Source organism: Eleutherodactylus coqui, chromosome 8 (genome assembly GCF_035609145.1).
Source record: "Eleutherodactylus coqui strain aEleCoq1 chromosome 8, aEleCoq1.hap1, whole genome shotgun sequence".
NCBI classification, from domain to species: Eukaryota; Metazoa; Chordata; class Amphibia; order Anura; family Eleutherodactylidae; genus Eleutherodactylus; species Eleutherodactylus coqui.
Window position 1 is genome coordinate 38950243 of NC_089844.1, and position 14010 is coordinate 38964252.

Below are 14010 nucleotides of genomic sequence, written 5' to 3' on the forward strand. Positions count from 1 at the left end.
TATGAAGGTGCACATGTATGTATGTGTGCCTATATGTATGTAAATGTGGTTATATAAGTAATATTTAATATTACGCCACAGAGTCTACACAAAATGGCCGACCACATGCTTAGCTAAAGTACAAGGAACACATATGCTGAGATAAAATAAGGACTTCGAGCTACTTGGGCCTCTCAGCACTCAATTAAGAGGATATTCACTGCTGACTTGGAAGTTTCTGGAAGGTATGCAAATGAAGAATCAAAATGTATCCACTGAATGCCATGTAATGTCTGAGAAGTAACCAATCAGAGGTCAGACTGAGAACTGTGCAAAGAACTATGATATTTCTTGGATTAATGAGATGTAAACAATGGACACGAAGAAGGGTTAAGTTGACCTATGAGAAATGTTGGATTGGAAACTAACCAATAAACTGCATAGTTAATTGTCCAATGATGCTGCGACACCCCGATGTAAGGGGGCTATAAATAAAGAAGCCCGACATCGATTTGTTGGGAATTCTTTGAGGAATCCATAACTGTGTGGGCTCTGTCATTTAATTCCTCCGTCATATGACGTACTGAACTCTAGGTGTGAGCAGCCCTACTGCACGGGTCACCTAGACTTCAGTCACAGGGTACAGTCTGCTGTCCCTCAGCAGGCTATCACCCTAACATGGGTCATATGACGTCATTCACAAGGTACATACACTCCGCTTTCCCTAGACGGCCATATATTTTTGCCGCAACAGCAGCATGCCTCGATTTGCCGGCCGTAAGTGGAGAATCGCTATGATTCTCCGCTCGTGGACAGGGGGGGCTGCGCTTCCTATAGCAACAGTATGGAAAGCGTGTACTGCGTTTCCTGCAGCTGGATTATTGCTGTGGGGAACGCAATGCAAAAACACCAGTGGACAGGCAGCCTAACGCAGAGGCGTAACTTCAACCTCCTGGGCTCCAATGCAAAACCTGTAACAGGGCCGCCAACTATAATGTGTTATTCATAGTACTGGGCTCCCTATATGGGGAAGAGAGGCATTATGGGGCCCGGGTGCAACCGCATCCCGCATAGTTACGCCAGTGGCACCATATATGTCTATGTGAGTCCGCCCTGGGGAGCAAAGCCCCAAACTCTGCAGCCTGTGAGCCCATATTCTTAGTTTTCGGGGCTTCTAGGGCATAACAGGTGCCCTTTAAAACCCCTGAGTTGCGCACCAACTATATTTACTAGAGATGTAGATTTAAAATCTAAAAAAAAAAAAAAAATTTTTAAACTTTCTGGGGGAAATTTTCCCGGAGAGAAGACTGCTGAGTGCTGAAGCATTGAGAAATGGTCACAAGCTTTATAGGTTTCTGGTTTCTCTTTCCTGCGGTAATTACAACCTCCCTTACAATGAATGGAAAGTGAAAGCTCAAAGTGTTTAGAAAGTGAAGACTCAGTCAGATTGGGATTTGCCTCTCTGACTAGCAGACATGGATGACGGTTTTGAGCTGGAACCTATGACAGAGATTGAGAACAGGATGGCGGTGGAGGCTCATATCAGAACCTTAACTATTCTGCATGACGCCCTGAACAAGAAGGGGCTGCTGCTGGCAGAGCCGGGGAGAGATTATGGGCTTCAGGCAGCTAGCATTCCTCTGATCTGCCCACAGCTGGTAGAAGATCTCATACAGACGCTGCGGCAGGTTGAGTTCCTAAAATATAATCCCAAGCAGGACGAGGACGGCGTGGGCGCCATCTACCCGGCGTCAAGTGCGCAAGTCATTGGCTTATACAAAGGATTTTGGAAAAGACATGAGAACTTGAAAAACGTCTCCCGCCCAGGGGCATTAATCAAGGCGGCTGCTCTTATTCTGGGGTACCATGATTACGATCAGAGCTGGTTAACGGCTGGATTGGAAGAGGATGGGAGACTTGTCCTAACGGCCAATCACATCTGTGAGGCGTTTGAAATCTGGATGGGACATAAAGGAAAATATATGAATGATTCTTATACCTGTTGTGGGGAGACGTCCGAACACTCCGTCTGTGAGCTCTCTGATATGAGGTATGAAGTATAGTCTGTCACATAGGACACCGGTAGTATAGATGGTATACGCTAGGTGGGGCCCGGGTACAGATTATGCATCGGGGCCCAGGAGCATAAGGGTTAAAATAATACATCATATAGATCTATATTAGAGATGAGCGAGTATACTCGCTAAGGCACATTACTGGAGTGAGTAGTGCCTTAGCCGAGTATCTCCCCGCTCATCTCTAAAGATTTGGGGGCCGGCGCGGGTGACAGGTGAGTTGCGGCGGTGAGCAGTGGGGAGCGGGGGGAGAGAGGGAAAGAGAGATCTCCCCTCCGTTCCTCCCCGCTCTCCCCCGCCGCTCCCCACCCCCCGCCGGCCCCCGAATCTTTAGAGACGAGTGGGGAGATACTCGGCTAAGGCACTACTCGCTCGAATAATGTGCCTTAGTGAGTATACTCACTCATCTCTAATCGATATTCTAAGGGTTCATATACATGACCGTGCAAGTATACAGAGTATTTGCGTCACTTAAATGCACTAATGCCCACATATGTGTGCGCAAATGCGCCGTGTGTTTACACACGCAAAAAGAAAAAACGCACAAAATCACATTTTTTTTTTTAATGAGCATAAGCGCAGCGAATACACAGATTTTGTGCCGGTCTCACACAACTGGATTGGAATTGCGGAATCTGTGATCAGCGTCCGTTTGGATGATCGGCGGCAAAATGCGGGCTTTGAAAGGCATGAATTTTCACATTTTCCTACATATTTGCAGGTATAAATTACGTATTCTGTGAGCGGAAAAAAAAACCCAAAAAAAAAACGCAGCATGCTCTTGTTTACCGCTGAATCTGCATGGACAGCCTCCATTTATGTCAATGACGGCGTGCGACCCGTGTATGGGATGCGGGTACCTGCGTCATCGCTAAGCAACAGCGCTGGAAATACTAACACACACCCCCCCCCCCCCCCAAAAAAAAACCCTGTACTGACTCACAGCAGAATCTGACCCGCTCGTGTGAGCCCGGCCGTAGTTGTGTGCATTTACACAAGCGCATTGATTTCTATGGGCTCGTGCACCAAGATAGGTCATGCCGCGTATTTTTTCACGTGATTGCAAATCGAAATCAATGGGTTCTATTTGATGCGTATTACATGCGCAATATTTGCATGTGTAATACGCTGCGCAAATATGCTCATCCTTAAAGGGGATATCCACACAAAATAGTCTTTTGCTTAGCTTATGATACGTATATCAAGTCAAATTATGGTCAGACCGTATTTACATGGACAGTTTTATTGAGCGAGACACACAGAAATGGATCTCATTATTTGCAATTATCACACAAAAATAGTACATGCAAATGTGGGGTGTCCCGCATATCACACAGGACACAGACGCAGTGTCCGTGTTCTATGTGATGCAAAATAACATCATATACCAGCATGTATACGCGTTTCGAGGTCATCAGACCTCTTCCTCGGTTTTTGCTGGGGACACATGTCTGGAGGCTAACGGGTGTCCTTGAGAGCATCCAGATGTGTGTCCCCAGCAAGTACTGAGGAACAGGTCTAATGACCTCGAAACGTGTGCATATATGCTGGTTTTTAATAAATAAATGAAGAAGTTTGGCAGATATCCATCTCATGTGATTATAAATGTCTATAGGTTATGTCTTATACCAAATTATTAGACCTCACACATAGTACAAATGCTGTGGATTCACAGAGTGCGCTCCTTCTGTGACATCATTAGTCCTTCGCGATGTAATCACGGTGGGCTGATGGGTTGCCATGGCTTGTGATTGCTATTGTGAACAATAATGCACTGCAGTACAGACGTTCAGAGTGATCAGAGATTTTATGGTTCAAGCCCCCTACAGGGACATAAAAAATGTAAATGAATAAAAAAGAAAAATGCTGTAAAAAGAATGCATTAAAAAAAAAAATTGTAAAAACACCCTTTTCGTGCACTTTGTCCTGTTTGTATAAAAAAAAAAATTTTAAACCCACATATTTAGTGTAATTGCATTTGTACCTACCTGTACAATAAATTGAAAACACTATTTATCCTATATGGCAAAAAACATTTTAAAAAAACAACTAAAACAAACAGAGGCTACATGGCTATTTTGTTCATTTTGCCTCGCAAAAAAACACAATAAAAGTTATCATAAAAGCTGCGTGTACCGTAAATGCTATCAATAAAAAATACAACTCTTCACGCAAAAGACAAGCCTCACAGAGCTCCGTTTATGGAATATGGAAAAATAAAAGTTATGGGACTTTGAATGCAACGATGGGATTTTTTATTGTGCAAAAGTAGAAAAACCTAAAAAAGAAAAAAAAAAATTATTTTGATATCTTTGTAATGTTCAAGAAAAAATGTATCCTGTCATTTATGCTGCATGATTAGAGCAGTAAAAAAATAATGGCAGAATTGATGCTTTCTTCGTTCCTATGGCCGAAATAGGCCATGTCTTTAAGGGGTTAAGGAACTTACTGCAGGTATGGGAATGTTTCCCGATAACCGTGGAAATAGCGAGGTGGAGTTCTCCGGGCACACAGTACAGAAGATAAGTGACTGGGATCCCAGTATGACTTGTAGGCCTCTGATTGTTTGTCAGTTAGGTGGGGCCCCTCTGATTGCCAACATCAGTAAGGTAGAGCCCCTCTGATTGCTGACATCAGTAGGGCTGCCTGCAAACGGCAGGGCCGGATTCTGCGTGCAGAATCCAGCCCTGGGAGCAGTGCTGTCTGCGCTTACCTGTACTTTCGGTTCTCAATCCGTACTGCGGATGGTCCGCACGGCGAGCCGTTGGTCATGCGCAGTACAGGTCTTTTTTCTTTCAAACTTTTGCTTTTCCTGCGACCTTTCCGCAGATCAGACGGCTGCCATTGACTTTGATCGAAGCTGTCCACAGTGAATCCGCAAAAAAAATTAAGCATGCTGCGACTTTTTCTCCACTTGCGGAAACCGCAACTGGTTTCAACTAGTGTGCAAAAAGAATCGATTTCCCATAGCATGCTATTGGCGCTATTTGCTGCGGATCCGCGGTGCGGACGCCTGCTGCAGGTTCTGCAGCAAATGTCCATCCGTGGGCAGGAGCCCTAGGGTAGAGCCCCTCTGATTGCTGACGTCAGTAAGGTAAAGCGCCTTGTATTGCCGACATCAGTAAGTTAAAGCCCCGCGGATTGCCGACGTCAGAAAGGTAGAGCTCCTCCGATTGCCGACGTCAGAAAGGTAGAGCTCCTCCGATTGCCGACGTCAGAAAGGTAGAGCTCCTCCGATTGCCGACGTCAGAAAGGTAGAGCTCCTCCGATTGCCGACGTCAGAAAGGTAGAGCTCCTCCGATTGCCGACGCCAGAAGGGTAGAGGCCCTGCGATTGCCGACGTCAGAAAGGTAGAGGCCCTGCGATTGCCGACGTCAGAAAGGTAGAGGCCCTGCGATTGCCGACGTCAGAAAGGTAGAGGCCCTGCGATTGCCGACGTCAGAAAGGTAGAGGCCCTGCGATTGCCGACGTCAGAAAGGTAGAGGCCCTGCGATTGCCGACGTCAGAAAGGTAGAGGCCCTGCGATTGCCGACGTCAGTAAGGTAGAGGCCCTGCGATTGCCGACGTCAGTAAGGTAGAGGCCCTGCGATTGCCGACGTCAGTAAGGTAGAGGCCCTGCGATTGCCGACGTCAGTAAGGTAGAGGCCCTGCGATTGCCGACGTCAGTAAGGTAGAGGCCCTGCGATTGCCGACGTCAGTAAGGTAGAGGCCCTGCGATTGCCGACGTCAGTAAGGTAGAGGCCCTGCGATTGCCGACGTCAGTAAGGTAGAGGCCCTGCGATTGCCGACGTCAGTAAGGTAGAGGCCCTGCGATTGCCGACGTCAGTAAGGTAGAGGCCCTGCGATTGCCGACGTCAGTAAGGTAGAGGCCCTGCGATTGCCGACGTCAGTAAGGTAGAGGCCCTGCGATTGCCGACGTCAGTAAGGTAGAGGCCCTCCGATTGCCGACGTCAGTAAGGTAGAGGCCCTGCGATTGCCGACGTCAGTAAGGTAGAGGCCCTCCGATTGCCGACGTCAGTAAGGTAGAGGCCCTCCGATTGCCGACGTCAGTAAGGTAGAGGCCCTCCGATTGCCGACGTCAGTAAGGTAGAGGCCCTCCGATTGCCGACGTCAGTAAGGTAGAGGCCCTCCGATTGCCGACGTCAGTAAGTTGGAGCCTCTCTGATTGCTGACGTCAGTAAACTAGAGTCCCTATTGGCATTGGGCGTTACATAAGACCAGTCTGAGACTCCAGGAATATGGAGTGTTACTTCCAAACCAAACATAATTTGGGAATGGTATAATAGTTTAGAGTGCCGTGGAGTGAAGAACAGGGGCTGACCTCACCAACACTGAGGTGTCATCTCCAGATTAGCCCAAACCCCTATGAATTCATGAGGCTGGGCTCACATGAGTGTAATTCGCTGTGTGTCGCTCGCAAGAGACGTGCGCATGCCGCTAATTGCCATGCATCTGCCATGTATGCGTGCGTAATCCGCTCCAAGATAGAACAAGCTGCAATTTTTCTTGCGCATGTATTTCACGCACTTCATGTGAGCAGCAAAATGGTAGAGTATTACATGCGCAAATTTCACACGCGTAACATTCTGTGACCATACGCTCATGTGAGCCCACCCTAATTCCCAACAGCTAGAAGTGCTAGCTATTTACCTTATTTTTGGACTGTAGAGAACTATTGGCTCCACACAGGGGTAGATCCGGGTAAGAGAAAAAGAGACTGGAGACCTTCCAGAAACTTCTACATAGCTGCGGCTCCAAATAAAAACCTCCAGGTTTCACAAAATCTCCTTTTTTATATAAGTGTTAGGCCCAATGTCCACCGACGGATCTGATTTGCGAAATCGGCGCAGGTCACCCATGCGGAAGAGCAAATCAAGCTGCCCATAGGGATACATGGCGTCCGCACGTGAATTAAAGCATGCGGATTTGTTTTGCGGTCCTTTTGGTCCAGGAAACAAAATCGCAGCATGCTCCATTTTAGTGCGGTTCCCACACGGATGGCTTCCATTGAAGTCACTGGAAGCTGTCCGATCCGCAGCCCGTCCGCAACTCAATTGCCGTGAATTCTGCGAGAAAGGAGTTTGAAAAAAAAACAAAAAAACTCCACTGCGCACATGTGACGGCCCATCGGCCGGTACTTCCGCAGTGAGGAAAATAGAAGACCTGGACGGGTAGGCAGTGTCGGATACCGCTGTGGGCTTCCACATGCGGAATCCGATCCACCCGTGGACATGAGGCCTAAGTAAAATAAAGTAAGAAAAGCAAAAGAATTTTTAATCCACATTGGATACTTTGAAAAAATTATTAACGGACCGCTGAGCAAGCTATAATGATAGTGGAAACGCGTTGGTCCAATAATTCGCATCTTCAATAAGCATTGCCCACTGTCCGTGTTAGGCCGGCTGCACACGAACCGGTCGGAGCCCACAGCAGAATCTAACCCTATGACCGGCCGACGTCCTCTTGTACCTGTAAAAATCTGTATTGCAGATGGATCCGGCGGCTGGCTGTCGGACATGCGCAGTACAGATTGTTTTCTCGAATCACTGGCTTTCCTGCGCCGTCACTAGGCGATGATGTGGGTACCCGCAGCCAATCCGGAATGGATAGGCTGGATGTTGGACAGCTTCTATTAACTTCAATGGAAACCGTCCATCCAGAACACGGCCAAAAACAGAACATGCTGCGATTTGATTTCGTGTGAGCGGACATGCGAATGTTCTATTTCTGTTAATGGATGCGGAATGCCACAGATTGTCCTGCATCGGTGACGACCGCGGGTTCCGCAACTCAAATCCGGTCGTGTGCAGCTGGCCTTATGTACAATACGTCCAGAGTAATACCTGTAGCTGGGATGAGCAGTGTGCACAGGCTGCATGCAGTATATGGAGTGGCACACCCACAGTAAGGGTCCTCCTACACGAGACGATTCTCGTGTGAACGGGCGAGTGACGTCACCGCTGACTCATTTGTACAAGCAGATGCATTTTTGATTTGTTCAAATGAGAATCAATCATTCTTAAACATTCCCTATATAAGCGAATGAGACGAATGAATGATTGCTGGATAAACCGGACAATAAGTGAAAGAGCAAACAACGATTTTTATGCTGGCATAAAATGAATGGTGAACAAAATGTGAACGATTATCGTTCGTCATTCAGTCATTGGCTCGTGTTTAGACCGAACGATTACCACTCACGTTCACTCATTTGAATGATTTTTTTTTTTTTACAATATTGTTGAATCTAAAAGCACTTTAACACACTTAGGGCTCATTCACACGGGCGTTTTAACACCTGTTCAGACGGCTGAGTGCAGCGCTTATACGCCGCACCCAGAATACTGCAAGGAAGGGGAAGACAGTTTAGCTCTGCTAAACTGCCTCCCCCTCTCCGCCCCCTCGCCGCATGTCCGCAAGGGGAGGGGGCGGGAGCTTAGCACACTAGCTCCCACTGCATCCCGCCCCCTCCCGTTGCAGATAGCTGGCAAGAGCAGAAAGAGGAAGGAAGGATGTCGGAGGTTAGGTGAGATGCTGCTAAACTCCCTCCCACCTCCCTTCTCCGGCAGCACCCAAGGAGTCTATGGGACCAGCCGGAAAAGATATCTCCAGAATTATCTTTCCCCGCTGGAATGCGCACCGTGCTATCTTTGCAGACCGGCTGTTTTTATGCAAAGGCAAATCGCCCATCTGCATTTGAAACCAATGCCCCAGATGGGTGGCGTATATTGTCCAGCCATGAAAATGTGGCTGATAGGCTTCATTCACATGGGTATAGGGATTTTCGGCTGGCCGTGTCATGGCCACAGCGCACCGTAAATCGCGTAAACGAGAGGCAGCCATGACCAAATCATGGCTGCAACTCCCATTTTAACGCTTGTTCAGACGGCTGAGTGTGGCGATTATACGCTGCACCAGGAATACTGTCGGGCGAGGGGGGGTGGGGGAGACAGTTTAGCTCTGCCAAACTGACTCACCATCTCTGTCTGTAAGTAAGAGAGGGGGCGGGAGATAGTGTGCTAAACTCTCACCCCCTCTCCACCCCTTGTCGGCTGTCTGCAATGGTAGGGGGCAGGACACGACAGGAGCTTGGCACTCTAGCTCCCGCCCTGTCCTGCCCCCTCCCATTGCAGACAGCCGACAAGGAGCGAAGAGGGAAGGGAGTGGGAGTCTAGCACACTAGCTCCCGGCCTGTTGTGCCCCCTCCCATTACAGACAGCCAGCAAGGGGCGGAGAGAAGGGGTGGGAGTTTAGCAGACACGCGCCATATTATAGGAGCCGTCGCCGTATTCTGAAGTCAAAGGAAGCTGCCTGATCCATGGCCCAGATATTGTGGACGGGCCACGGATTCTGTGGGAAAGCAGGAGTTTAAAAAAAAAAAACAAACAAAAAAAAAACACCCTCTTCCACACACATCTGCAGTACAGAAACAATAATTCCCGAACAGGTAAGCAGGGTCAGATTCCCCTGTGGGCTCCCACATGCAGACTCCGACCTGCCCGTGGACATGAGGCTTTAGATGATTTCACGCTTCCCCAGGCTACACTCTCTCCAGGCCTGTACTAGACTGATTAACCTTGCCCACTCCCTCTCTTATACCCGCTCTCTCACCCAATCCTGAGCTAGGAGAAAGCTAACTATCCAATCCTTGAGCTAGCTAGGGGTGATTGACAGGCATAGAAGGTGGTTAGGAGGAATTCTGCAAAGTCATGCAGAGTTAGGTTGTAGCAGTATTTCCCAAATTCCAGTCCTCAGGGACTCCCCACAGGTCATGTTTTCTGGATAACCTATAGTAAGAACACCGGTGGTAATGTCTGAAGTGCCGACAATAATTACATCACCTGTGCAATACTGAGGAAAACCAGAAAACATGACCTGCGGTGATCCATGAGGACTGGAGTTTGGGAAACACTGGGTTGTCGGAACACTTTCAATTAAATCTATCATTGACCATTTAAAGGCCCATACACACAATAAAAATGGAAGAAGAACAATAACATCATAACATTTCACACTGATCACACATCACCTTAGGGCCTGATAGCTGAAACAGAGAGTGCGGGAGTACCCAACTCTGGGGTACTACATATTATCATAGCGATCATATGATCATGGGTTCAAGTCCCCTAAACGGACATAAAAAATGGGTAAAAATAAATAAATAAAAATAGAGGGGGAAAAAAAGGTGGAAAAAATTAACAATAAAAAGACCCACCTTTTTGCCTACTTTCATCCCTTAAAAACTCTGCATCCTGTAACACCCTTTACAATGAATTAAGTACACTGTTTATTCTGCACGGAGAAAAAAAAAATTAAAAAAACAGAGAAAATGTTTATTTTGTTCATTTCACCTCCCACAAAAAAGCTGTATGTACCCCAAAATGGTACTAATAAAAAGTACAGCTCATCATGCAAAAAACAAGCCCTCATAGAGCTCAGTCAATGAAAAAATAAAAAAAGTTATGCAGAGATGCTAAGAAAGAAAAAAAAAGAGAAGAATTTCTAAAAATAATAAAATAAAAAGATAAAAAAGGGGGATTATAAAAAAAGATAGGATTTTATTATACAAAGGTAAAAAAAAAAAAACTAAAGAAAATACATATATACATAATTTTGGTTTTGTCGTAACTCTACCAACTCATGGATTACCTCTTTATATTTATTTAGGGCCCTTTTGCATGTAACAATTAGTGTTAAAAAAAGAAATCACTAGATTGTGCAAATTTGAAGAATAATCATTTAGTGTAAACACAGTCAACGATGAACAATAATTAATTCACTGATCGATCGTTGAGCATTTTACGCAGACATAAAAATCATTGTTCCGGCATTCACAGGTCGTTACATGTAAACAGCGATTGTTCAGCCACTCTCACGCGCTTGTACAGACTCCTGAACCACCAACGACCGACTATAGCCCATTACCTGCGTGTGGAAACGGATTGCATTTTAAAGCAAATTACTCATCACCCCCTTGTTGGAATGATTTCTCACTCCATGTAAAAGGACCCTTCCTGAAAAAGCCTGAAATGCATCAGTTGAACCTGCTTATTCATCTCTGACAAAGTTTGGCAGATTTTTTTTTACGTTCGAGAAAAATGATAAAATATTTGCAAAGTGATATTTAACAAAAAAGATAAAAAGAAAAAAAATTCATTCATCGGCCTAAAAAACTTTACTGCCCAAATCAGAAATGTTTTGTGCAGAATTTTTTAACTCCTTAACATTTTGCTAGAATTAGGGAAGGAGACGGGGCAACCATCAAATTACTAACGACCACCTGTCCGTCCGTGAGTTAGTGGGTTTGTGAGTGATATACATGCTCCACCCCATATCTCATAATGGTAACATCATCAAGGTCCTTCATCCCCAGTGGGGAAGTTATATGCTCTGCCCCTGATGACGACAGTGACATTATCACAGGTCCTGCATGCACACAGCTGCTGTCCGGCTAGGTGTTATTAGTATTCCATAGCAACTGAAGCTCTAGGGGGTTTGTAGCCTGCCCATAATCTGCACAAGGATGCAGGACCTTTGATGACGTCACTGTCATGTGATCAGGGGGCGGGACATGTAAGTCGTTCACTCGGGATGAGCATCAGTCATGTGATCAGGGGTGGAGCATGATGTTAGTGAGATGACTGGTTCAAAGCTTTCTCTACAGAACAGAAAGTGGCAGTAGAGTAGTAGGTTCTGTGGTCTGTGTGAAAAATGCAGAAGTTTAAGATTTAGTTTTTTATATATAGATTGTGACTGAAAATTAAAAAAGCAAAAGAAACAAAAAAACATCAAAAATTATTTAATAAAAAAGTTTAACTCAAAAATGTGATTTAGAACATTTTTTGATGACAAATTCCCTTTACGTCTTGTGAACTATATTTCCCGTTTAGGTACTTTCTACATTGCAAAATAGACGAAGAGCAAAAAGAAATTGCAGAAAATTCTAGAAAGGCAACTCAAAAGATCTTGTTTGACGCGTGGAACAAGGGGCTCATTGTAGATGATGGACTACTGATACGTCTACAGCAAGCCATGGAAACAGTCCCCTTAATCACCACATCGCTCCTAGCAGACCTAATGAAGAAACTGGACATGGTGACATTTAAATGTGATAATAAGCCAAAAAATGAAGTTCTCAACGCCTACCCAGGAGACCCGGAGAAGAGTGTCATGTATCTCTGCCCCTTCTTCTGGAAACAAAGCGACCAGCTATGGCCTGGATCTCGCTTTGGATCATTGATTCTCTGTGCATCACAAATGTTGGGCTATAGTCATATCCTTGAGACAAGTAGCCCTAAAGATCCCACCGGGCAGCAGAAATGGGATCCAATGACGGCCGATGACATTTGTGCTGCATTTGAGCATTGGATGGTGCATCGGGAACCCTACGTGGAGGGTTCCTACTCCTGCTGTGGAGAGGAAAACAAGTACTCTGTGTGCCGGGAATCTTTAATGGGGTTACAGTTAAGGGAAAGGTTACCCGAGGTGCAAGGGCTAAAGGCTCATGGGCCCAGGTCAGAGGTGTAACTTGAAGCTCCTGGGCCCCAATGCAAAACCTTTAACAGGGCCCCCAACTATAATGCTTTATTCATAGTACTGGGCTTCCTATTTGGAGAAGAGCGGCCTTATGGGCTGCCTTAGGCTCCAGTTGCCCGGGTGCAACCGCATCTCCTACAGTTATGCCAGTGGCCCGGGTGCAAAAGTTCATCTTGGGCACCCTCAACTTCTCTTAATGGCTGCAGCCCTTAGAACTTTTAAAGTGGGTAAAATGGAAAAGAACAACAGAGACTTTGTTTTTCACATAGGATACCTTTTAATGGCTAACAAAAATTCATGATGTTATAGCGAGCTTTCGAACCTACGCAGAGTTTGAAAGCTGGCTAGAACATGATGTATTTTTGTTAGCCATTAAAAGGTATCCTGTCTACAAGATGACTTGGTTTCTCTTACTGAGAACAAGTGCAGTAAAAATGACATGTTCACTTTATTCTGCAATCCAGTACAATTACAGCAATATCATCAAATTTATAGATTTTTTTTATGGCTTACTACTTCTAAAAACATTATTTTAAAAAATACCTTGTCGCCATATTCTGAGGCCTATATCATTTATATTTTTTGCACCAATTGGGCAGTGAGAGGACTTTTTCCTTTTGCAGTGCAGGCTGTAGTTAATAATAATCGTTATTTCTTTAGCGCCAACTTATTCCACAGCGCTTTCAAGCAGTGAGAACGCAGACAAAAACACTAGATTACATGTGGTATACAATCAGTTTGAAACAAAGGTGTGGGGGTGATACAGGAGGTACATGGTGGGGGGGGGGGGGGAGAGATAAGGCACCGGGGAACACAAGCAGTACGGGAATTACATGTGGAAATCAGTTATTAGGAAGCAAACTGGGTGGGGGCAGTAAGGAGGTGCAGGGTTGGTGGTCATATGCAATAAGCAGGGTGGAAGGTGTGGGGAGCCATGGGAAGGTGCAGGGGGACAGGGTCAGTAGATTTTGTATACCTCCCTGAAGAGGCGCGTTTTTAGGGCCTGTCTGAAATTTTGTGCATCGGGGATCGTCTGGATGCCTTGGGGTAGAGCGTTCCAGAGGATGGGTGCTGCTCTGGTGAAGTCCGTTATAGAGGGGCATTTAGTCTGAATGTGTTAGCGGATTGGAGTGAGCAGGCTGGGTGGTGTAAGGTCAGGAGGGAGGCGATGTATGGTGGCGCAGCGCCATGCAAATCTTTGTGGATGTGGTAATGAGTTTAAATTTAGTTCTGCAGTGGATGGGAAGCCAATGCAGCGACTGGCATAGTGCAGAGGCGTCTGAATAACGACTGGATAGAAAAATTAGTCTTGCGGCCGTGTTTGGTATGGATTAGAGAGGGGAGAGTCTGCTGCGGGGAAGGCCAATGAGTAGCGAGTTACAGTAATCGAGTCAGGAGTGGATGAGGGTGACCACAAGTG

At 46.0% G+C, this 14010-nt stretch overlaps 1 protein-coding gene across 1 annotated transcript; it reads left to right on the forward strand.

The window, feature by feature from the left end:
* The first annotated feature begins 1455 nt into the window (after positions 1–1455).
* Positions 1456–12831, forward strand: LOC136577465 (uncharacterized). The gene is made up of 2 exons (XM_066577364.1): positions 1456–2029; positions 11945–12831. Exons 1-2 carry the CDS (start codon positions 1482–1484, stop codon positions 12579–12581), a joined length of 1185 nt encoding a protein of 394 aa, XP_066433461.1. The 5' UTR covers positions 1456–1481; the 3' UTR covers positions 12582–12831.
* The last annotated feature ends 1179 nt before the right edge of the window (positions 12832–14010 follow it).